Here is a 24,704-nt window from a genome sequence, read left to right on the forward strand (position 1 = left end):
TCCAGAATTAAACAAGTAATCAAAGATTACCAGTGTGTGTTGTCCATCACATTTTGTACAGCAGTGCCACTCAGTAGCCATAATAATATTTTGAAAAATAGGATCCAGATCAACTTTAGGTATTAAAGGCATAGTTCACAATTTTAATCAAAAACACGTTTTATAAAATTCAGAAGTTTTCTCAATATTAGATCTCCAGATTGTTTGCATGCTCGAAACCTGCCTAATGTGTTTACAAAGCCCCGCAGTTTGTAAATGAGTAAATAAACAATCTGTCTCTGTTTGTTATGCTTTCTCTCTCTCTCTCTCTCTCTCTCTCTCTCTCTCTCTCTCTCTCTCTGCTAATGGCAGAGGCATCTGGAATTATTTTAGACAATGGAGAGAAATCTAAATGTTGTAAAGCACAAACTAAATGAGGATTGCTCTGTTCCTGCTCCATAGGTAATCTTGGTAATCATAGGTAATCTTGAATTATTTTTGGTGTTTCTGATCTCTTAAATTGTAGATGTGTCCAAACTTGGGAGATGGCTACAAAACTGAGCAACACCCGTTACAAATATGTTTATGAATAAAAACTTAATACATACTCAAACACACCATGCCACTTTAAAAAATGTGATTTTATATGGTCCAAAAACACATGTTGGTAGGTGGATTGGCTACTCAGAAGTTTCCATAGTAGTGAGTGAATGTGTGAGTGTTTGTTACCCTGTTTAGGACTGGCGCCCCCTCCAGGGTGTGTTCCCGCTTTGTGCCCAGTTATTTCTGGGAGGCTCTGGACACACAACCACCCTGAACTGGATAAATGAATGAATGAATGAATGAATGAATGAAGTATAATTAATGTTGCAACACGCTCTCCATAACTGGCACACAAGTGGCTGAGATTCAAGCCCCAGAAAAATGTCTAGGCTCTGTTACTCAAACCAGGATTAATTACGTAGAGCTAACAACTGTGCAACATGAATATGCCCCCCTTACCTTTACCTACTGGACACATTTGAACTGAGGTTTAAATAATATGGCTAAACTGATAAAATGCTACCGTAAATCAAAGAAAATAGATACATTTAAACCATTAAAAAGTACTGGGAATAAAAAATATACATATTTTCCCCCAAATTGTTCAGCCCTAGTGTTGCTGCAGAGGAGGGATCTGGCAAACATTGTGTTAATTAAAAAAAACCAACAACAACTGAATTTCGTTATAAACATAAGATTTTTCCACAGATTCCATTAAACTGTCAGTTATTAGTGGTGGGGTGAAAGTCATGCAGAGCAGTTTGCTGCCTCCCTTGCTACCCCACCATGAACTGACAATAGGGGCAAGAGAGTGGGACGTCAGAGGGAGACAGTATGCAGTCTTACCACAGCCTACAATCGTGTGGGGGTGCTGGATGTAAATAAAACCTTGTTTCCATGTTTTTTTCTTAATGAATCTGGATATGGGGCTTGGATGTAATAGGCTACATACGTGTAGTGTACAAAGAGGGACGTTGCGAATGATATAGCCTTGAGAAAGTGAGAGAACTTACTCAGGCGGTAAGGGGAAGCGTCTGGGTTATTTTTACGAAAGCCTAGGCAGAGGACACAGCACAAAAAAGAAAGAAACAGAAAACAGACGAGAAGGAGAAGAAGGGCGAGGACCGGGAGCGCTGGAGAGCTCTTTGCCGGCTTCCGGACATTCAGGGGCAGCATCAAGGCTGCAGTCGTCGTCGCTGCTGAACTGGACCGTCGTTACTGGATTGGAATATATTCTTGTATCTCGCAAAGGGCGGTTGTGAATTGTTTTTGTTTACCATGTCCAGAAAAGTCCAAAGAAGCGAGGTGTGTGCCGACTGCAGTGCGCCAGGTACGTTTAAATTTATGGATCAAGGCGTTGTTGAGATCTAACATTGTCTGAATTGACTGAAGCGAGGTTGGCGCTGGGAGGAGAAAACACCGCACATAAACGGCCTACAAACCGCGGCCAGAAAGTTACCCGGGCCTTAATACCTGTAAACACACAACATATTACTATTTCGTCAACGGCACACGGTTCATTAGACGCTTACTATTAAAGTAATAGTGTGAAATATGTGGTTGTACTTGCTGCTAATATAATGGCGAGATTTATTTCATTCTAAAGGCTTAAATCTGGCTTCTAATTCAAGTTTATCGTTGCACCGTGAGACAGAGCAGTTCATCTGCATTCATGCGTCTACGGGGTTCCAGATTTGATCTCCTGCACCATTTAAGATGGAAAGAGATATTTGGACACGAAGCCAACTCCAGCTTCATATTTAGCTCTGCTTGTTGTTAGCAACCAAGCTAGCCACGTAACATTAGCCACTACCCAATCCTTTATATTAGAATTTGTCAGAATCACACAAATATATACATATGTATCCATGTGTTATACAACGTTATATCTGGCCACACAAAGTGAGGATTCAGCGTTTATATCCAGTAAAGTTAAAGCGATTTATTTGTGCTAACGTTAACCAAGCTAACGTTAAGTTACCTCTGTTGCGTACTTGGCGCATTTAATCAATACAAATGAATGTATTTTAGCTTTCAACACCTCAGGCACTTATAGCTTTAAAGCGACGAATGATTACAGACACAAACATATTATCTGAGTCGCTGACGTATCGATGCAGAAACGTTGGCTAACGCTAAACATTGGGCTAGGCTGCTATATTTGCTAGCTAAAGTTAGTCTTGATGTAAAAACAGTTACTCAAGATATATTCTCCAAAAATAATGTCCTTAACTCTGATATTCGTCGTTTACTGGCACAGACGTGACTCACCATTTATTCCTTACTAATTGTATTATTTTATCGCCGAAAATAATGTCTGATGATAGTTTTGTACCTAGTAGCCTAGTTATTACCCTTAGCCCAAAACTTCATCACGTTTCGGTTACAGTAACTCAGGAAACTTAAGCTTAAACGGCCCTTGTCCTACTGTTTTCTTGGACTGTATTTAGTATTTTTCCAGAGAGGCCCACTTTTGTCATGTGTGGGCTCACGTACCGAAAAGAATACATATTTATTTGACATCTCTATTTGAGTGTTTGTCACCTTCTTTATCAGCCAGAAATAAAGTGCTGTTGATACTGTGCTTTTAAGACTGACATGTAGTTGTAAATTACGTATTTTCTGATTAGCTGCCCAAAACAGTGTCTTTTTTTCTATAAGCATTCTGGAGTTATGTGTGGACCGTATAATTTAAAAAAGGTAACCGAAATGCCACATTTAAAATATACAGGTATAAATGATGATGAATACTTAGTGTTTTGCATATAGCACACATTAACATTCGTTCATTCATTCATTGTGAATTAAATTACAGATAATATCCATGATATGCTTAGAAAAAAAATATATGGTAGTGATAAATAACATCAAATTTCTCACAAGTATTGGTTAGTTGATTTATATTTTGTTCCCATTTTGCTTGCTTGGCATTGTATGGGTGTCTGGAAAAAAGTACAATATTTTTGTATAAAGGCAGTCATAATGAGAGTATAACTGAATGTCCGTTGTTATCATATTTATATATTGTACATTAAAATCATTCGAATCTATTTCCTTCAGAATTCCATTCAGACAGTTCACATTGTGACAATTGCCAATGCATGGTGCTGTGTTCTGCCGGTTAACAGTTGCTAGCAAATGTAATCTTTTAATAATGTCAGTTTTATGGCCTGAAAACCATACTTCATTAAGATGTTATCACAGTGCCTTTGATATTCAGATGTTTTGATGAAAGTCAGGTTAGCTGTTAAATGAACATCAGTGCAGGCCTAGCCTTGGCCTTGCTTTTGGAGCTCTCATCTGCTCCATGGGGAAGAGGGGCAGAATGTATGGCAGCTGCTGTCATACCCACAGCTGTTCTCTTTCCAGGAATGTGTGTCTGTGTTTTTCACTCCCTGTGTTTCTTCTGTCACCTTTTAGCCAGATTACTCCTGCACCATCCTGTCAGCTGATTTATGACCCCTGAGTTTCTACCTGCAGAAGTCAACTAACATGTTGCAGTTATTCAAAATGTTTGTCGGCTTTAGGCGAAAGGCAACAACCACTTTGTGCATCCTTGCATACATTGAGTTTGTGCTGGAAACGTGTAGGTTCTAGACTGACTCTGTTACTGCCTGGAATACTGCAGTTCTCTGCTGAGGAGTGTGTAATTGTCACGTTTGACATGCCAAAGGAATGCAGATAATGGTGTGGTGTAAAGTAGTGTTGAGTGCGTCAGCTGGTGAGAAGCTGGTGATTGTTGTGCTGTGGTGTGGATGTAAAAGGATGGCTGTTAAACATCATACTGTACACTGTCAATGTGTTGTTTAAAATGGAGTGGAGATGAATACCTTTATGTTACAAGACTAAAGAAGACTATCTGCTCTGTGACTTTGTGAGAGTATGAGAATACATGTGAAATAATGTAAAGCAAGAGGCCCGCAGGAAAAAAGTGGATAAGACCAAAGATGAAGGGAAGAAAATGGGGCTGGCAAAAGTAGGCCTGTGGCTAATTTAAGATTTTACATGTACTTAGTTTTAATTTAAATTTATATTTGGGCTTTGTAAACTACCATCTTCCTTGGAGAGAATTGAGGTGCAAATGCCAGCTTACTGAACCACTGAAATCAGTTGGCTGCTTAGTAAAATCCCAAAGATTACAACTTCCCTAATTTTATTTAGTTGACTAGTGTACTCACTGAGGGCATTCACCAAGGATAAAGGACTCTAATTTATTTATGTAATTTTAGACAAGTCACAAAGGTCCATACTAGCTGGCAGCACATTTCTGGAACTCTTGGTCATTTTATTAGTCACATATTTAACTTCACCCTAACTGCTCTGCTCTCCTAGCAGCCTTTTCCTTGTTTGCCACCTCTCGTTCCAGGATCCATGAGTGGACATACTCACCAAGGGACAGGCTGTTGCCTCAGATAATGTAAAAGAAATATATACTTTGCTGCAACAGTTATGCCTATATTAGAAAAGAATTTGTAACACTGACATGATTAGCTTGAAGCAGGATATGTGTTTTATATGTACCTCAGTAGTCGTACTATAAATTCTTCAGTAGCATATAGACACTCATATGCACACACACTTTTTTTTTTTTTTTTGTGCAAAGCAATCTCTTTCAAAGAGATTCCTAGTGTGCTTTGCTGTGTTGGCAGATCCTGGCTGGAGCAGTATAAACCGGGGCGTGCTGATCTGTGATGAGTGCTGTTCTGTGCACCGGAGCTTGGGACGCCACATCTCTATCGTCAAGCATCTGCGCCACAGTGGCTGGCCACCTTCTTTATTACAGGTACTTAGAACCCAGATTTGCCAGCACCCAGAACAAATCTCTGTAACCCACTATAGATATATAACAATCTTGTGTGACTGTATTTTAGATGGTGCAGACTCTTGCTTGTAATGGTGCTAATTCCATTTGGGAGCACTCTCTACTGGACCCTGCACAGGTCCAAAGCGGTCGCAGAAAACCTAACCCCCAAGATAAAGTGCAGTAAGTATAAATTATTTAAAATTCATTGGAACACAAGCATTTGACTTAGATCAAAAGTCAGTATAGCTTTCAAGTCATACCTGACTGTTTATTTTAAGTGAAATGTCATAGTCTCCCTCATCCTTTATTTAGTCCATGGGTTTTCCTTTTAAGAGTCAGAATAATAGCAGTAATTAAAGTCAACACCTAAGGCTTAATATGCTATCAAATGTGTCATAATTTGGTTTGCATGTGAACCCCAGCTGCATTTGACTTCCTTATATATCGCCTTCCTATTTACTCCATATCAGATAGATCAAATGATGTGGTATATTAGTGTATTTCTTGAATTCTGAAAGTATAGGTCTTATAGCAACGTATATTTATCTCTTTGATGAAGCCACTTATTGAAACATGAAAAATTAAAATGTTATGTCCATAGCCACACTACAATTAAGACTTGTTAACCCAGTCAGCAGGTTCTTTTTGCTTAGGGTTTAAACCCAACTCCAGGGAGCACCTTTTCATAAATGTCTATTTCCCTAACAGTTGTAGTACCTTTGTGCTTTTTTTTGGTTTGTTTTATCAATTATCTTGCACCATTTTGCATCATTTCAAAACAATGCTATGCTAGTGCTCACTGAACGTGCTGGTGCCAAAGTCTCCCAAAGTACACCTCTCTACTCTTGGACACCATGTGCATGGTTATTTGGACCCTAATTCTGGGACATTTTTAGCACAATTTTCAGTGCAACTAGGGCACTGAATCTATTACATATTACATCTACTGCATTTTAATATCACCCTTTAATTTAACTATTTATATTTTTAGTTAGCTCAGCTTACACTGTATATTTTTTTCACAGTATCTTTCATGCAACTCTGGCAAAACCAAATTTAAGTGCTAAAACCATTTAAATAGCCTTGCAGAAGTTACTGATATATTTATGGAAATAGTTCTAATAGTTTTATTTTGCACACAAGTCATGGTTAATTGCAATAATTATTTGCCACTTATTAGCCTGCTTTAATGATTCATTTAATTCTAAGTCTCAGTCATATATTTGGTATATCCCTGTAGCCCCACCAAGTCTGAGTTCATACGCGCCAAGTATCAGATGCTAGCCTTCGTCCACAAGCTGCCCTGCCGTGATGATGATGGGGTCACCACCAAAGACCTCAGCAAGGTGAGACAGCTCATAAAGGTCAGCTTAGCCTGAGGAGAGCCAGAGCATTTTTCTCTATTGCGCTCTGCTCCCCACTGAGCAATTGAACACGTGGTCCCTGCAGGAGGCCTCTTAACACGCTTAATGATGCCCTGCTTGTGAATGAAACATGCCTTAGGTCTATTGAGTAACCGTAATGAGAAGATTCTGTGAATCTTCTCATCCTCTCTCTCTCTCTCTCTCTCTATCTATCTATCTATCTATCTATCTATCTCTCTCTCTCTCTCTCTCTCTCTCTCTCTCTATCTCTCTATCTCTCTATCTCTCTCTCTCTCTCTCTCATGTATCTACAACAGCAACTACATTCAAGTGTCCGGACTGGGAGTTTGGAGACATGTCTGCGGCTGCTGTCTCTTGGAGCTCAGGCCAACTTCTTTCATCCTGTGAGTGCCCTGTCCTTATTGTCTTAACACCACAGTGATGTCTTACTAGCTGGGTGACTCTACAGTGGAATAAATGAGAATTATGGGAGAAGATTAGAGTCTCTTAGAGTAGTAAATAAGGGACCAACGTCCTATTGCTTTTTGACCACCGACTTAGTTTAGGATATATGGTCAGCATTTTAGGAGTTTAACAGTGAAGTCATTATTTAATTTATATGTAAAGTCTTTGGAAAAAAACTGCTTTTCCTTCTTTAGGCTATTATTTCTAAGGCATAGTGACAGTTAAAATCAGCTTACTTTTTGTAGTCAGTCAAGGTAGTCTGTGAATACCCTGTGTTATTTTCACATAATTTTATATCTATTGCATATGGAGACATGACTTTGTGTCCTCTTCTGCCTGCAGGAGAAAGGCACTACTCCTTTGCACGTGGCTGCTAAAGCAGGACAGGTCCTTCAGGCCGAACTGCTCGTTGTGTATGGAGCTGACCCTGGAGCTCCAGACATTAACGGTCGCACACCCATGGACTATGCTAGGTACAGACTCGCACGTACACACCTTCAGAGGGCACTGGGTAGATAATATCTGGCCATAGTTTTTTCTCCTTTTGGACACGTTCCCTGTCATGTTGCTCTAGTTATTCAACCCAGGAGAAATATCCTTCTCCTTTTGCTAGTTTTTATAAATAAATAGAGCTACACCCTTAAATAGAGATTCCTATAAGTGAAACAAAGATAGAGAGATAGAGGCATATTTTATTGCTCCCCAGAGGAAGTTGCTTAGCACTGTGTTAGATACAATTACATTACAGCACACAAGCACTGCAGCTATGATGAACTTTCCATTATGTGTGGTTAGTTCTCTGAGCAGTGCAGGTTTAGGGATGTTAGCTTCATTTTTTTAAAATTAAATTTCTTTACATATAACATGCAGCGTAAAATATTTCTGGCCTAGCAAATGTGCCTTTTGGAATTTGGTGGTGAATTCCATCAGGATGTGTGGGTGACTCCAGCATGACGGATTAAAACTGGTTTATGAAAGTGAGAGTGTAGAGAAAGAATAAAGTAAGGAGGAAAAAATAGAGCATGGAAATGCAGTGGAAAGTCTTTTTAAAAGTAGGAGGCAGGCAGTGAGAATTTGAGCGTGAAAAGTCTTGTCCTTTAGGGTTTGAACATACAGACGTGTCCTAGATTAAAGAGTATATATTAAACTGCAGTCAGAGTGATTGTATATGCTCTTTGCATTTGGTGCTCAGGCAAGCTGGCCATGTGGAGTTAGCCGAGCGATTGGTGGAATGTCAGTACGAGCTAACAGACAGGCTGGCCTTCTATTTGTGTGGTCGACGTCCAGGTAAGAGAACTTCCAGTCGTCTAAGAGCTGATGGCGGAGCGCAGGCGGATGTCTGTTTTTCTGATTGCTTAAAGAGACTTTACAGAGATAAATGTGATCACTTGTAATCTTTCATCTCATTCATTCTGCAGATCACAAGAATGGACATTATATCATTCCCCAAATGGCTGACAGGTGTGGATATACTCTGTATGTCTCTGTGTGTATGCATGCAGGACAGTTCTGTATTTTTAATATGTAAATACTATATGTGTATTTAGAACTTTAAATGTTCAGTTAGGTTCATGTCGTTTTAAACATATGCCGTAGACATTTGTCATAGCCCACTGAGCTGCCTTGTTGCAGTGGTTGTATTTGAGTGTTATGGCCAGCAGGATGCGCCATGTTTTCAATCAGTTTGCATTAACGCTGAAGGTCCAGCGGCCCCTGAATTAATGCAGTCTGTTTGTTAAACTTTAAACTTTTCACTGCTGAGAGAAAGCCATCTGACAGTTACACTGACCTGACCTGAAGCAATAGTCAGTAACTGCAGCAGTGTTATTATGGGGTCTCTCTCTCTCTCTCTCTCTCTCTCTCTCTCTCTCTCTGATCTTTATATTTGTGTCCCTGTCTTTCTCTGGCTGTCTTGCTCACTCGTTCTCTGTTCTCTCCACCTTTGCTGCGCTTTATGGAGGCAGAGCTCGCCCTAAGTGCCCGACGCAGAGGTATCTCACACTCCTCTTTTCCCTCTCCATAACCTATTTTATTCTTTCATCTTTATTTTCATTTTATCCAGGTGCTAGGGTCAGAATAGTTGAGATGGGCAAACAAGTGTACAGGTTTATATCTATCTCCAAATAAATAAAATGAAGTTCACTTGGCTAAACCTAAAACTGCTTTCTGTGCCTGTTATACGGTTAGTGATGATATATGAACTACATTATATTAAAAAATGAACATCCAGTTTTTTTCTATCAGATTAGACATTTGGGAAAACTTCAGCAGCCTCTAATGACCATTGCTGCTTTTTAGCCCATCTCATTGTTATCCCTGGCCTGGCACCTCCACTGCCTTGATGCCATGCTCCGTCCATCCACCCTCAGCCCTTTTTTTTTTTTCTCTTTCCCCTTCCCTCTCTTTCTCCTCATCTTTCTCTGTTTGTATGTTTCCGGTGTCCTTTTACTCCTGTGTCTGTGTCTTTGTCTTTGTGTAGCCTGGACCTATCTGAACTGGCCAAGGCCGCCAAGAAGAAGCTGCAAGCGGTGAGTGTTTAGGATGCCGACGAGAGAGCTGGAATCTCCGTCCTGGTCATCCAGAAATTATCATGAGCACAGTGGTCTTATCTGGGCAACAGTGCACATTGTAATGATAGATTTGTCATTTAAAAAAATAATAAAGTTAAATATGAAGTAAGTGTAAAACAGTGGAATTTGTTCCTTGTCTCTGATCTTTATTTATTTACTGCTTTGTGTGGATTGCAGTGCTTCTGTTGGGCTTCTCCCAAATGCTTCCTATGTGTGATCCCAATGTCTGCATACCACTCTCTTGTTTTCTGCCTGGCTCTGTGCTTGTGGATGGCCTCAGCACTCACTGTGCACATTACCCTGGCATCCACTGAATTTCAATGCCACATATTGATATTTTGTTTGTGTGACACGCAGCTCAATAACCGCTTGTTCGAGGAGCTGGCCATGGACGTATATGATGAGGTAGACCGCAGGGAGAATGATGCAGGTAGGATTCTTTGTATGCTTTCTCTCTTTCTCACTGCCCTCTGAGTGTGAAGTGTGAGTTCATGTCTACTAGCCTAGTCCTTGGAGACTAATTGCTCAGTGTTTTATAAACACTGACTATAGAAGGGCACTGGCCAAGCAATCTGACTCTGAGGAAGGGAGGGACACAGAAGGAAAGAGTGGGAGAGAGGGAGAAAGAACGCAAAAGAGAGAGCGAGGGAGAGAGAACAGGACAGAAAGTGAGAGTGAGCTGGTGAAGGAGTGCCTAAGGAATTCTCTCCTCCTCCTCCTCCTTTTTTTTTTTTTGCTGTCTTTTTTCTCGCTGTCTCTCCTTCCTCCTCTGTGAAGTGGGAGCTATAACATGCTGGGGTGGCAGGCTGAGGCTCTGCAGGTAAGCAGGGTTGGGTAGGAGGCCATGGGACACACAAACACACACACACACACACACACAGGCTGAGGAAGGGACAGGCAGGATTTTGTATGTGCTTTCCATGGAAGTAAGTGCTGTTTTAAATGTAGCTCATATCTGTAGATCTCTGTGTGTGGGTGTTTGAGTGGGCAATAAGATGACCTTGCTTTTCATACTGTAACACTTTTTTTTCATTTTCTCTCTCTCTCTCTCTCTCTCTCTCTCTTAGTGTGGCTAACAACTCAGAACCACAGCACACTTGTTACAGAGAGAAGCGCAGTCCCGTTTCTGCCTGTGAATCCGGAATACTCAGCTACACGCAACCAGGTAACACATCTGTATTGTCACAGTTTGATAAAACCTCATACAACATTTGTCAGTTAGAAGAAAACTCTCAACACAGTATTATACACCTGTGTATGAATAAAAATGGTCATAAATAAATAAAATATAAACTGTAAAGCAATCCAGAACAATCACCCAAATTAAAATCTGTCTGGTTAGAAATTGGCCACTGCTTCAGTTAAATAGACATCAATACATGCCATATTTTACACATTTACACTTTTTCTCTTTACACTATGTAAAAATGTCAGCTGCCCTCTATAATATGTAAATACTTCTTGATAAGTTGACCAACAGGATGTATGAAGATAAAAGACTTTACAGTTTTACATTATTTGTGCCTCAGAATATAAATTGAAATTTTCTCCCATTTTAAGTTGTATATACATTTATTCTGATACCTACATTTATTTTTGCATATAAATTATGTAGTTTTATTACACCTACTCCTTATTATGAGCACCCAGCTGACTGTACGGAGCAAATGGGAGCAATGTGGCATTGTGCAGCTGAGGTCGCAGCCTAGACCCAGATGTGAACGATGCAGTCTGACACAGGCGGCCAAGGAGCAACAGCCTGCGTGCTGTGGGAATTTGAGGAAGAGCCCAGCAGGGAGAACAGAAGGGCAGAGCTGGCATGATGATGTCTGGGCTGTGGCAGAGACAGAGAGGGAGCAGGGTGGATGAAAGCACAAGTCTAAAAATAGCGAGTCTGTGGCTTTGCAATGACCGAGGGCCGGCACTTGCCAGTGCGCAGAGGGAGAAGAAAAGAGAGCAAAGTTTTCCAGTTGTTTGAGGGTTGTAGACGTTCTCTCGTTCACAGTTTCCACTGAAATCCTTCTATAAGACACACACTACTATTTTTAAACAGACATTTATAGTCTGCTGTGGGTCTGCTTTCCTGAAATGTGATTCCTGACTAAATTGCAGAACTCCCTGAGTGCTAACTGCTGTGTTTGTTTTTAGACTTTTTTTTTAAACAGATACACATAGACTTCCTGAGCAGGGTAGACCATTGTGCCATGTAGTTTAATATCATTTTGTGTTCTTAATTTTTTAAAAAATGATTTAAACATAGCAAAGTAACCGTAGATGAAGAAAATGTTTTCTAAGACAATATAACAGTTTAACATTGGGAAACTTTTACAATGTACCTTTCACTTCCCAGTCTGTATACCTGGTATGTGGATACAGATATCAAACCATCATCTTTGATATATTAAAAGATGGCCCATTATTTACTGTAGAGTAATGACCCAGCCATTTTGAATGAAGTAATAATGAGGGTGTTTACTGCAGATGTTTTGGAGAAAAGTTATTTCAGCTTAAGACATATGAGACTTCTGATTTTGCTGCCGCTGAGTGTCAAGCAAAAACTTCCATATGTTTCAGTACAGTGTTTAGGGTTGTGTTGCTTATTTTAAACAACAAGGCTGCCAATTTGAGAAGTAGCAGTTTACATGTATCACAACAGGCACAGAAATGGCTCGTTTTATTAATACATTTCAGCGGTGTTTTGTGCTGTGTTCCTTGTTTTAAACAAGGTGAAATACCAGACAGCCAACAGCAGCTGAAATTGTTTACATATATCACAGCAGGCACAGTGAAAGCACAAAAAAGGAAACAGCTTGTTTAATTCTAGACAACAAAAAACTGTTTGTAAATCCAACCAGGATCCAAGAGTAGTGAAGTAACATATTGGGAACAGGTCTTTAAAAGATTTTTCTCTTCAATATGTTAGGGTCGACAGAAGCTGGCTCGCTTTAATGCAAGGGAGTTTGCCACCCTCATCATTGATATCCTCAGTGATGCCAAACGAAGGCAGCAAGGCAAAGGCCTGACGAGTCCCACAGGTGAGAGACATTGCATTTTGCTTTCATAGCTTTACATTACAGAACCCTGCTTAACTGAATTGGGCCATAAGATTGAGCACAGAAACGGCCTATGTATGTATTAATGCTGCTGAATGTTTCAGAGCCTCTGGATGTGAGTCAGGCAGATGACGACCAGCATGATTATGACAGTGTAGCTTCTGATGAGGACACGGACAGCGAGCTGACTACGCAGAACAACACCAATACCCAGCGCAACAACCGCGCCAAGGTCAGCTCCTCTGCCTTTATATGCATTCAGGGGTACTCAGCCAACAACTCTGCCGCTGCAGAATTATTTATTCTTTGTCTTGAATGAGTTTGTGTTGGGCAGGGCTTAATTTACTCATTTATTTTGAGCTTCACTGATTTAAACCTTAGTGGTTGAGCTGCTGTGGTGTATAGAACAGCAGCCAGTTGTGTCACAGCTTCCAGCTTGTCCCAGCAAAGCATTGCGGTTAAATGATTGGCCCTGCCTCATACTTGTAGAATGACATAAACACTTACTCTGAGAGTCGATGTGTGGGTCATTGTTCTGCAGCTGGAAAGGGGAAGCTCTGTTTGAGCATGCTCCCTGTTCTTTTTTTTTCTTTCTTTCTCTTAGTAGGAAGTGCCTTGACTGAGGCAAAGTTACACTATGTGCTTCTGCTTCTATGTGTGCATTCAAGTATTTGGTACTAACATGTCATAATTTTATTTAAATTTTAGGTCAAAATTGAAGGGGATTTATTTCTAGGATGATTTCATACTTGTCGCATTTTTGTGATAGTTGAAGTAAATGTATTGTTACTGTTGTGAAACAGTGACTTGAAACGTGAAAATAACTGTTAATAAAACAAGTTGCAGTACCTCAGTGTAAATATTGAGTAACATCTCTTTTTAAACATACAACTTATATCTGCAACAGAATTGTTATGGCAGATGTTTATATAGCTCAGAAATTCTCTACAAAGATCCAGTTGATTTAAATAAAAGGCTAAAATTCAAATCCCCATGGCTAGTCTCTGAACAGTATAGATTGTCTCCAACAAAACATAATGAAACTGAACACAGAAAAGGAATTAGTAACTTCACAAGAATGTCTCAATTAAAGTTGAAAACATTTAATTTAAATTGATATTTATTTACTTTATTTAATTATAACTTTATTTAATGTAAAATGAGTTTAAAATATTGTGATTTGAAAGTATTCAAGAGCTTGAAGATCTTTTTGATATTTTACTTAAACGTGTACCTGAGTAAACATTACTAGTTACTGCCCTCTTCTGTATAGTACATATTGGTGGATGGAGCATATGTGCACAGTTTTACATTTAATTTGCCTGTTGTATTTAGCAAGTGGCTAGTACACCACGCAGAGTATGATTTATAATTGCAAATTGTATGCTGCTTTTGTTAGATCCATTTGTGCTGTTACTATTTGACGTTTTCCTTTTGAGTTTTTTTTGATGAATAAAATATTTGAAAATATTATGACATAAATAAACGGATCCCACTGTCCCTACACGCTGAAAGTGGAAGATAATGTGGAGGACAATGTTCAATCGTGACTGACTGCCTAAATTATCTCTCTGGTTTGGCTTGAACTTTTTAAAAATTTGATTAAGTAGTTTTCTTGTCTGAAAGTGTGAGTGATCAGTGAGAGATATTTCCATACCGCAGTAAAGCCAAGGCAGAATCCCAAAGGTCTCCCTTCACCCTCTGTAGGGCACAGTGTCCATTATAAAATAGTGGTTTCTGCAGTAACTGTAATGTTGAAAAATAATTTTTTGTGAGTTATAAGGTTAATATTTCCTAGTCAAATTGCCATCTAATTACTATTTGAGAGGGGCGGGTTGGTGACGCAGCAGGTAGTTTTGCAGTCACACAGCTCCAGGGACCTGGAGTTTGTTGGTTCGATTCCCGCTCCGGGTCACTGTCTGTGAGGAGTTTGGTGTGTTCTCCCAGTGTCCGTGTGGGTTTCCTTCAGGTGCTCTTGTTTCCTCCCACAGTCCAAAAACACACGTTGGTAGGTGTGAGTGAGTGAGTGAATGTGTTTGTATTGCCCTGTGAAGGACTGGCACGCCCTCCAGGGTGTATTCCATATCCAATGATTCCAGGTAGGCTCTGGACCCACCGCGACCTGAACTGGATAAGCGCTTATAGAGAATGAATGAATGAACTATGTAGAGTGTATGGCGCTACCTTGGAACGCAGCCCAAGCTCCTGACTGACACAGATAACAGAGATCTGTTTACAAACGTGACGCAGATAAATGGGTCAGGGATCCTTACATACTTTATTTTTATGTCTAAATGAGAAAAAAACATTTTCACAGAAACAATAGGCAAGGTAAAGCAAGTTTATTTATAGAGCAGCTTTCGTACACAATGGCAATTCAAAGTGGTTTACAGAGCAATACAGAAAAATTACAGTAGAATTGAAAAAGTAAAAGAAAATAAAAACGTTTAAAAAGTATTAAAATAGAATTCAAACAGAGTATATAATAAAAATAAGATAAAAATGATTAAAAAGCTGCAATTTAAAGTTTTATCTGAGTTTTGTTTTTGAGTAATGAGTAGGTCCCCAATATGGCAGTAAATCTACACTGTGACATCAGCTGCAACCCAGGAAATAGGGAGCTAGGATACAGATTTCAGTCTCAGTACTTCTGATTAGCATCTAAATATTTTCACTGTGAGATGTGCTTACTGATTTTTTTTTTTTTTTTTTTTTTGGCTGTTTTCAACAGAGCATGGACTCGTCTGACTTGTCAGATGGGCCTATCACACTTCAGGAGTATCTGGAGGTAAAGAAAGCCCTGGCTTCTTCTGAGGCCAAAGTCCAGCAGCTTATGAAGGTCAACAACAACTTAAGTGAAGAGCTGAGGAGGCTTCAGAAAGAGGTATAAAAACAGAGATGTTTCTGGTTAAGAAAAGATTATTGACCAGGGTTTCTTAATCAGCTATACACCTAAGGGCAGTGTTTCAGAGAGGTGCAGATAAATGATTCAAATCTGTGAGTAAACACCAATTTAGGTACTGTGCCAGTTTTTAGACTAGGGCTTTAGACTGCATGTTTTAATAATCAACTCTTTTTCTTTATCTTATGTAGTTGCATGGTTGGTATTTTTAACTTATAATGTTTACTAATAGGTGGCATGGTGGCACAGCAGGTAGTGTTGCTGTCACACAGCTCCAGGTATCTGGAGTTGGGGGTTTGAGTCCCGCTCCGGGTGACTGTCTGTGAGGAGTTTGGCGTGCTCCGGTTATCTCCCACAATCCAAAAAAACGTTGGTAGGTGGATTGGTGACTCAAAAGTGTCCATAGGTGTGAGTGTGTGAGTGAATGCGAGAGTGTGTGTCGCCCTGTGAAGGGCTAGCGCCCCCTCTGGGGTGTGTCCCCTCCTTGTGCACAGTGATTCTGGGTAGGCTCTGGACCCACTGCGACCCTGAACTGGACAAATGGTTACAGACAATGAATGAATGAATGTTTACTGTAAATTATAAGAGTAGTTATAGTAGTTATATATTTGCTGAACTGAACATTTTACACTTTATCCCATAATACTTTTAATGAATTAGTGAAAATAAATTGTGGAAGGGATAGAAAGAATACAATTTCTATTGCTTTTTCAAATCTATTTTTGTTTATTTATTGTTTGCATACAGTGAGGGGAAACAAGTATTCAGACACGTCTGTTATTGTTATTTAATATTCCTCCAGTGCAGAGAAGCACTTCAAATTTCACACACTGCTGACGGGGTTGCCGTTATAAAATCCTGCATACATTTTTAATGGGTTTCAAGTCAGGAGGTTGGCGAGACCATGTAAGCATTTATACCTTCTTCTGTAGACATTGCTCCAGTTATTTTGGGTTTAGTTGTTGTTAAAAAAATCCATCTTCTTCTGAGATTAGGTATCTTGGAATTAATATTTCTCCAATATGTCCCAGTATTTCACTCCATTTATGTTTTCTTTTGATCAGGGGTAATGTTCTAGTCCTGCAGAGAAACAGGCCCATGTAATTATGCTCACACCTACAGACTTCATTGAAGTGTAGTATTGATATTTTCCCAACCAGAGGCAACTTTTAATTTTTATGTAACATGTATATATTTATGTATTTTTATATGTTGTCTGGGCACTTGTTTCCCTGACCGTTTTGTGCTAAAAACTTATTGCATATTTTATTGAGGTCTCAGTCATTGCTTTTTTTGAGTGTCCCCATAATTTGTTCTTAGTCAGTTTTTCATGCACCACCCCACACAGACATACACACTGCAAAGTATTGCAGCCCCCCAAAAAAATAAAAGGGCAGGACTGCAGAGTGCAGTATATTTTTATCCCTCCCTGAGAATGACTTCTGTTCTCATGCATAATGGCTCAAACTCCTCTCATTTTATCAGTCTGACAGTTGACCCCCCCCTGCATGATGCAGCTCTTACCTGTTTAGACCACTCTTCAAACCATATAATGGAATGACTCCTTTTGTTTGTGTATTCATGTGTGTGACTCCCGCTGATGCTCCTTCATCCCCTGTAGATTACGCGGATGCAGACGGAGAACGTAGCGCTGCGGGGGGCCCAGGCTGGGGCTCCGGGGGCTCTGGGTGGGGGCGGCGGTGTGCCCCTGTGGCCCGGCGGGGTGAGGGGAGTGGCGGGGGGAGGAGGGGGAGCAGTCAGTGGGGATTCGAGCCTGACCCCGCCCTCCTCTGCCCTGCTTCGCAGAGACAGGCAGGCATTCTCTATGTATGAGCCTGGAGCAGCCACCCCCAAAGCCCTCACCCCAGCGCTGGACTCCCTGACCGGCCACCTACAGCCCCTCGGCCCCAGCGTAAGTGTGTGAGCGCTAGCGGCCAGCCTGATCCCTTGCACTCTTACCTTTTTATAACCTCTGCGTTCCTTTTCATCTTTCCTCCGGTCTCCCTCTGCAGACCTGCACCAGTGACACGCTTCTGCTGCCTTGGCAGTCCCTGCTTTTACTCCTGTGTTGTTGTTTTTGTTTTTTGTTTTTTTAATTCACCATTAAATCTGACACTCTGTTTCACACTGCTCTCTACTGCCACATCATGGCCATACATCAGCAAAACCTGCACTACCTCTGCAGAGTAATCTTCCCAATTACTCCAAATGACACATGCTTTTATAGAAAAATGACATGGTCATGGTTAAGAGCATGAACTGCTGCTTTTTTGAAGGTGTATATAAGTTTAGTACTAGAGATATCATCTCTGTGTTTTAAAGCTGTGGCTAATGTGCCAAGAGAAGCTATCTTTTTAAGATGAGCTTGTCTTGTGCCTAGCTGCTGTGTGAGTTAGCTGGGAATGGAGAAGATCACTGGTTATGTTCTGGTGCCTGATTGTCTGATCAATGGACTGAATAGTGAGAATCGCTTGAAATGAATGTGCTATTTTTTCATTCCCATTTTCTGCATTATTACCTTCAGAACCCTGGTTGATACTGCAGGATATATATTGCAGATTAGTGTGAGAAAAATGCATTTATATATACACCTGTCCAAATGAGACACAGCATGAGCATGAGCAAAGAGCAGGCGTTTAAGTGAGTCATGATTCTCAAGTTATTCTTCTCAGTGTTACCATCATGATCCAGATCATTTCTGCTTCAATCCAAACTGACTGTCTGAAAACGTTACAATATGAATTCCTGATATGTCGAAGCAAAAAATGACTTTAATGCAGTTTGAAAATGATGGGCAGAGATTTGATTCTTTTTTTTGCAAGTTGCAACTTGTTCAAAATCAGTGAAAGGTTTTGTAATTGCAGGGTAATGCATTGGGCACAAGAGTTTAAAGACATTTCAAGTAATTTTAAAGGATGTGTTCAATTTTTAAGATCTTCCTTTTTTTTCCTGATTTTCCTAACACTTCTAGGTTCTTCACTTTAAGGTTTCTTGACAATCTGCCTGAAGGCTCTCTGTGTCTTCATGTTGACTTTAACATTTAACAGAACTTCTGATCTTTGTCTCTGGTTTCTTGACTGCTATATAGTGTAACAAACTCTCAGTGCAGAACTTTCTTTAAGGTCTCCTTTCTGTTCTCTGCTCATAAGATACCTTACAATCAAGCTTTTTCTCGTTTCTGTTTAAGCCTTGTTCTGTGTTACTCATGTTCATCCTCAGGTCCGAAAAGGAGCTCCTGCAGGTCCCTCCCCTTATGGAGGACCACACCTATCTGCTTCTATAGAGGTGGGGCGATATATGGTGAGTTAGACAAGTTCATGCTGAATTCTATCAATTGAGTTATCTCCATTCAAGTGAAAACATAATTTCAGAAAATCCTCAAGAATTTTTTGTGCATCTTCCTCCCTCTGTTTAGGCTCCTAAGGCAGAAAAACATGGTAGTGGCACTGATAGCGACTATGACAACACTCAAACATATGACGCTTCGCAAGGGTAAGTGGAGGTTACCTAAGAAAATGACAAGTAAAAGCTTCACAATCAGAGGTACATGGTTTCATGTTACTCAAACAAATGCTTTGAAATTTGCTTCTTTAATTTTGCATCTGCCAAGCAATATGTATGAATTTCAGAAATGTGTTTAGCCAACATTATTAGCATTATGCAAACTGTGTGTTTGCGTTTTCACATACTTACTCCAAACCATGTCAGATTCCGTTATTATAAGACATCTTGCCCATGGCAAGTGCAAACACATGTTGCGTAGTGGAATAGGTCAAATATTTCTTCTTGCCTCTTTAGATAGAAGTTTGTCTGTCAATTTTGAGGAATACTTTTGCTTTGCAGCTTGGGCCGTAGCAGTGAGGAGGACAGCCGAGGAGAGGTGGAGGATAGTGGTGATAGTGGTGAGCCAGACCCTACGCTGCCATGCACAGAGGATGTCATCTTGAAGACAGAACAGGTCACCAAGAACATCCAGGAGCTGCTAAGAGCAGCACAGGAATTCAAACATGACAGGTGGACACTTCCTACAACTAGAGCTTAAATTAAAGTGCTTGATTATAGGGATTTTTAAAAAATATGGCTTGTTTAAAATCCATTTTTTTTATATTTACTGTTAGTCCATTTCAGTTTGTTGTAACAGAATGGTGGTATAAGTTTTTATAGGTTATAAAAAGCACAAACATATACAGTGTTGCTTTCCAGATTTTTAAGCCTATATTACCATGCTTGTTGTGTAATATGAACTCTCACTCTGGTTACAGCTTTGTGCCGTGCTCAGAAAAAATCCATTCAGCTGTGACAGAGATGGCCTCTCTCTTTCCTAAGGTAAATGCCCTGTTTTTTTCTTCGTCCTTTTTAGCAATTTCTTTTTGTGGGCCAAGTCTGCCCTGGGTTTCAAATCTACTAAATAAAAGTTATTTCAGGATTCTTTTCCACATTTGGCGTCCAAGAAAACCTTGTTTTGCATCATTAGACATTTGAAATAAAGCTGTTGCAAAATGAAAGCAAATAATTGTAAAAATCTAGTGAAATGCCTCCTCATTCTTTTGGTCAAATTTGGGCTTTTCTTTAATCAAATATGAAATTTGGAAGCTCAGTGGGGCTCAGTGTTTAAATCCATCTCTCTGTTTCATCTCCAGAGGCCAGCACTGGATGCTGTTCGCTCCTCCTTAAGGCTGCTGGCAGCAAGTGCGTCTCGGCTGCAGGTGGAGTGTCGCAAGGCAGCTCCCTCTGAGTCATCAGCCAGCACAGTGGACTACCAGCTACTTACGCAGCAGGTCATCCAGTGTGCCTACGATATTGCCAAGGCCGCCAAACAGCTCGTCACCATCACAACCCGTGAGAAAAAGCAGTGACCCGATGGGCAGGCAGGGCACATGCTTACTGAGAAACAGGCAAGGGGATGCACTACAGAAAGGGGACAGGAGCGGACACGTTGATGGTGAGGGAAAGGACCAGAAATAAATGGAGCTGCTTGATGTTAGAAATAAAACGAAATCTAGAAGAGAGAAACGCAGGGATGGTTGAATGTAGGGCATTATGAAAGTGGTCATTTTATGGCTGAAAAGGAAAGGAAATATTGCCAGACAATGAAAAAAAGAAAAGGAAGTTACAAGCAGCTATCACCACCGACATGGAGAGAGGGCGGCTTGGTGGAGGACCCTTCATGGAGCGGCTAATCATCTCACTCCATCTACCTGCTCTTGTGTTATTTTGATCCCTCTCTACCTGCACCCTTTACGCAACCCTTTCTTTTTTCTTCTTTTTCTTTTTCTTTTTCTTTCTCACTCACATATTCATACTTTGATTTGCACATACACAAACACACAGTTCAGTGCTTGTGGCCTTTTAGCACACTAACTGCTGCTCCTCTGGTTCTTAGTCACATGTACATTCTCATTTAACACTGACACACAAACATACATACCCACTACAAGCCTTGATCCAGGGAACCAGCCCAGAGCGCTGTTCCACAAAGCAGGGTTGATGAATTAGCTAGATAACTTAAGCCCAGATTTTTGGGCTGAGTGAAGGCATGTCGCTCATCTCTTTATCTATTAGACATGCTTGACTCTGAGCTTATGTTGTTTGGCTCAAGTGGGAAATCCTGCTTTATGGAATACCCTCAACAGTCCCTAGCACCACTATGTGTTTGTTTGTGTTTTATTATTATTATTTTTTGCCAGTGTTTATCTTCCTTTTTTTTCCCTTTAATCTTCTTCCTTTGTGTATTTTTACTTTTGAACGCCACTCCACTGGCCTGTACCTCTCGGGACAAATGCTCAGACTTTAAACAAAAAAAAAGAAAGAAAGAAAGAAAACACTTACACTGGAATTATTGTATTGTTTATGACTATAGTTTTGTATTAATGTAATGATTATCATTGTCATTGATGGTTTCTTCTGACTTCTGTTAAATATGTATTTTTGTTGTTTAATTTTATCACTTGGTCATGAAAAAAAAGGGGGTAGTGTTTTTCAATGGGACACTCAGTTCTTACAGTATTGGGGTGTTCACAAACCTGTGAAAGGTGTCCCCCTGATCATACAGAACACATCTGTGTTCTAGAGGAACATGTTTAGATCACTTTGAGTCACTCTGTGTACAAATCTCTTGCATACGTCATAGCCAAAGGAGAATGAGAAGTGTGAGAACACTGTAGCGATGACCTTTTCCTTTTGAGCACAAAGACAGTGGTCCGCTTTGACCCAGAAAGCCATGGATGTTGATTTCAGAGGGTAAGGTCAGATCTCTTCTTAATGGGAAGACCGAGCAATTCATCTCATCACAGTTAGGCTACTGTGGACACATTTGCTTCATTCTTAGTCTGCACCTTTCAGTTTCGTAACAAAACCGTTCCACTTTGATTGGTTCGGTTTCCTTTCCAGATCTTCCATTGTACTTTTGTGAGAGTATGAATCAGCCTCTATCATAGTGTAGTGTGTTAGGGAACTTTGATGTAAGCCCTTATTTCCTGGACCATATTTTCTCTTTTGGGAATATCTGATTTTGATGTAGTTCATGCATTTTTTTTTTCTTTTCTTGGAAAGCATGTGTACTGTCAATGTAACAGGACCCTTATGTTATATAAGCTACAAGGAAGGTAATGTTGGTGGTTGAAGACTGCCATCGACATTCTCCTCCTAGACACTTCAGCAGGTTAGAGTAGTGGGGGGGGAGACAGCTGTGCTGTATATAGCTCTTCCACAGTTGATCCATGAGCAGTGAAGCCAGTGTGGGTGAGACTGTAGGCAGCAGCGGGGGACTGCAGGTTACTGTTGAATGGCTCTCCGCACGACCCAGTCATTTCAGCTGTGAAGTACTCCTCATGATGTTTGTGGGGTGGTGAACTGGAGCTTTCAAAGCGCAAACATGCCAAGCACTACTTAATCGAAACACTACGTTCATCATCCTGGCGCTTCATTTAGGAAGCCAGTCACTTTGTGACAGTTGGTTTCCTTCGCTCAAATAATCAGTTTTTATTTGGAGCACATTTCAGCAGATGATCACAATGCAGTCCTGTGTCTAAACAGGTGGAATCTGTTTTACTTTACTGTCCAGACGCAGCTTGAATCCTGTCACTCAGAAATGATCAGAAGTTTTCTTTTCAATGTTTTACTGGTTACTTTTGTATGTTTTCTTTGCCACTACATAAGCCTTAAAATTTCTTTGTTGCATTTTCTCCTTCTTAAGTTGTCCAAGATCCCCTAAGAATTTCATTTAGTACATGCACTTGCCTTCTTTGCGTTTTGGGGAGTGGACTGATACATTTCCCTTAAAAAATGTGTCAAAAAGATTGTGTGAGAGAATCTTTCATCATTGCCTTTGCACATCTGCTAAACTGATACTCCGTAGCATCTGTTGTCTTGATGGTTGCCATCTCTTCCTTCCTTTTTGACCTCTCTGGGTAGCACACACAGAACAGCGTCACTGAGTATGATTCACAAATATTGGTAATTTTGCCTTTTTTCACAAGGCTACGTGTTATACGGTGGTTTTTGGGAGATGCTTTACCCAGTTGTTTATTTTTGTGACAGTGGTTAGATATTGGGAGAACCCAAGAGGTTAGCACCAAACTGAGAGAAGAGATGGGGGATGTGTGTGTGTGAGTGTGTGTGCGCGTGTGGTGTGTGTTGGGAAAGCTGGAGCCTTTGCACACACAGACTGCATGATCTATCCAGCACAATGTTGGGCTCCTCTGCTGTGAATTGTAGAAATTTAATGTCTGCCTTTGTCCCATGCAGCCTCATGCCATCATGCAGTCAGTGCACACATGAACAAAGCCTTCACAAATACAGATGCGCACACAGAACGAGCATCCACATCCTTATTTTGCATAGTCTCTTTTTCAGTTCATTTCAACTCACGGCACTGTACTCGTAATGACTGTTCTGAGATTGCTGATGGGAGAAATTCTTTTAGCAGAGTTAACTGTATAAAATAAAGAAATAAACGACTAAGCAAAAACAATTAAATCATAATAGAAACTTGTAAGCTGTACATTTGTAATAAAGACAAAAAATGATAATTGTCCTACAAGCATGTTTATTTATTTTGAATTATCTCATATTTCGATATGCACATAATGAAGGGTTGTTGTTATTTTTTATGGCCACTAATTTTATTTTTTTTGGAATTATTAAGGTGGTTTAAACTATTTTTTTACATCACAAATCAAAAATAGGCAGAGTTAAGTTTGAAGATCTTATGAATTAATATTATATTCCTACAGGACATTTAAACAAAAGTGTTTAATTTTGACTGTATTTATTAATGTACAGATCATTTGTAATGCATTTTCTTGAACAAAAACCCTGATTGATGCCTCAAGTGCTGAGAAATATACAATTATACTGTGTATACTAGCAGTTTTTGCCTGGATAATGGAGCTCAGGAGTTGCAGTGAACCCACCATTTAGTTCACTTTACCAAAAGGTACACTAACTGCCCACGTTTTGGAGATGAAATGATTTTGTGAAAGGCAAACAGTTGCTGTCAGACCACTGTGTATTCGTTTGGTTTCAGCGTTAGAATGGTGTTTCTATGGAGACCGGTATCTAAAGGTTGCAGTAGAAGCAGCTTCAGCTGACAGACGGCTTTCATCAAAATGTAGTAATGTACATCCGAATGAATACGAAATCACAACCCTAGATTGTACAGTAGGGGTACAGCTTTATTTATGTATTTGAAATATCTAACCTCTTGTGAAGAGCATCATAGTGTCGCAGTCACACGGTTCTCCCCGTGTCGGTGTTTGTTTCCTCCCGGTGCTCCGGTTACCTCGCACGGTCCAAAAATACCTTGGTAGGTGGATTGGCGACTCAAAAAGTATCCCTAGGTGTGTGTGTGATGTGTGTCACCCTGTGAAATACTGGCCCCCCATCTTGAGTGTGTTCCCGCCTTGCGCCCAGTGATTCCGGGTAGGCTCCGGACCCACCACGACCCTGAACTGGATAAACGGTAACAGACAATGAATTAATGAATGAATAAACGAATAAATTATCTCTTGTGATCGTAGAGAA

The 24,704-nt window shown here is 40.2% G+C and overlaps 1 protein-coding gene across 3 annotated transcripts; it reads left to right on the forward strand.

The window, feature by feature from the left end:
* The first annotated feature begins 1,352 nt into the window (after window positions 1-1,352).
* Window positions 1,353-21,620, forward strand: git1 (G protein-coupled receptor kinase interacting ArfGAP 1). Of its 3 annotated transcripts, XM_066665173.1 has the most exons (21): window positions 1,353-1,852; window positions 5,172-5,305; window positions 5,394-5,506; window positions 6,567-6,672; window positions 7,008-7,094; window positions 7,498-7,628; window positions 8,348-8,442; window positions 8,574-8,616; window positions 9,120-9,146; window positions 9,635-9,683; window positions 10,083-10,155; window positions 10,793-10,890; window positions 12,649-12,760; window positions 12,883-13,010; window positions 15,510-15,662; window positions 17,302-17,592; window positions 18,900-18,980; window positions 19,096-19,172; window positions 19,524-19,694; window positions 19,943-20,006; window positions 20,321-21,620. In XM_066665173.1, exons 1-21 carry the CDS (start codon window positions 1,801-1,803, stop codon window positions 20,534-20,536), a joined length of 2,301 nt encoding a protein of 766 aa, XP_066521270.1. In that variant the 5' UTR covers window positions 1,353-1,800; the 3' UTR covers window positions 20,537-21,620. The 3 variants fall into 3 exon arrangements, with proteins under 3 accessions (XP_066521270.1, XP_066521287.1, XP_066521277.1); XM_066665190.1 differs by lacking the exon at window positions 17,302-17,592; XM_066665180.1 differs by lacking the exon at window positions 9,120-9,146.
* Window positions 21,621-24,704: the final 3,084 nt, after the last annotated feature.

The sequence above is a fragment of the Hoplias malabaricus genome, chromosome 1 (genome assembly GCF_029633855.1).
Source record: "Hoplias malabaricus isolate fHopMal1 chromosome 1, fHopMal1.hap1, whole genome shotgun sequence".
Taxonomy (NCBI): domain Eukaryota; kingdom Metazoa; phylum Chordata; class Actinopteri; order Characiformes; family Erythrinidae; genus Hoplias; species Hoplias malabaricus.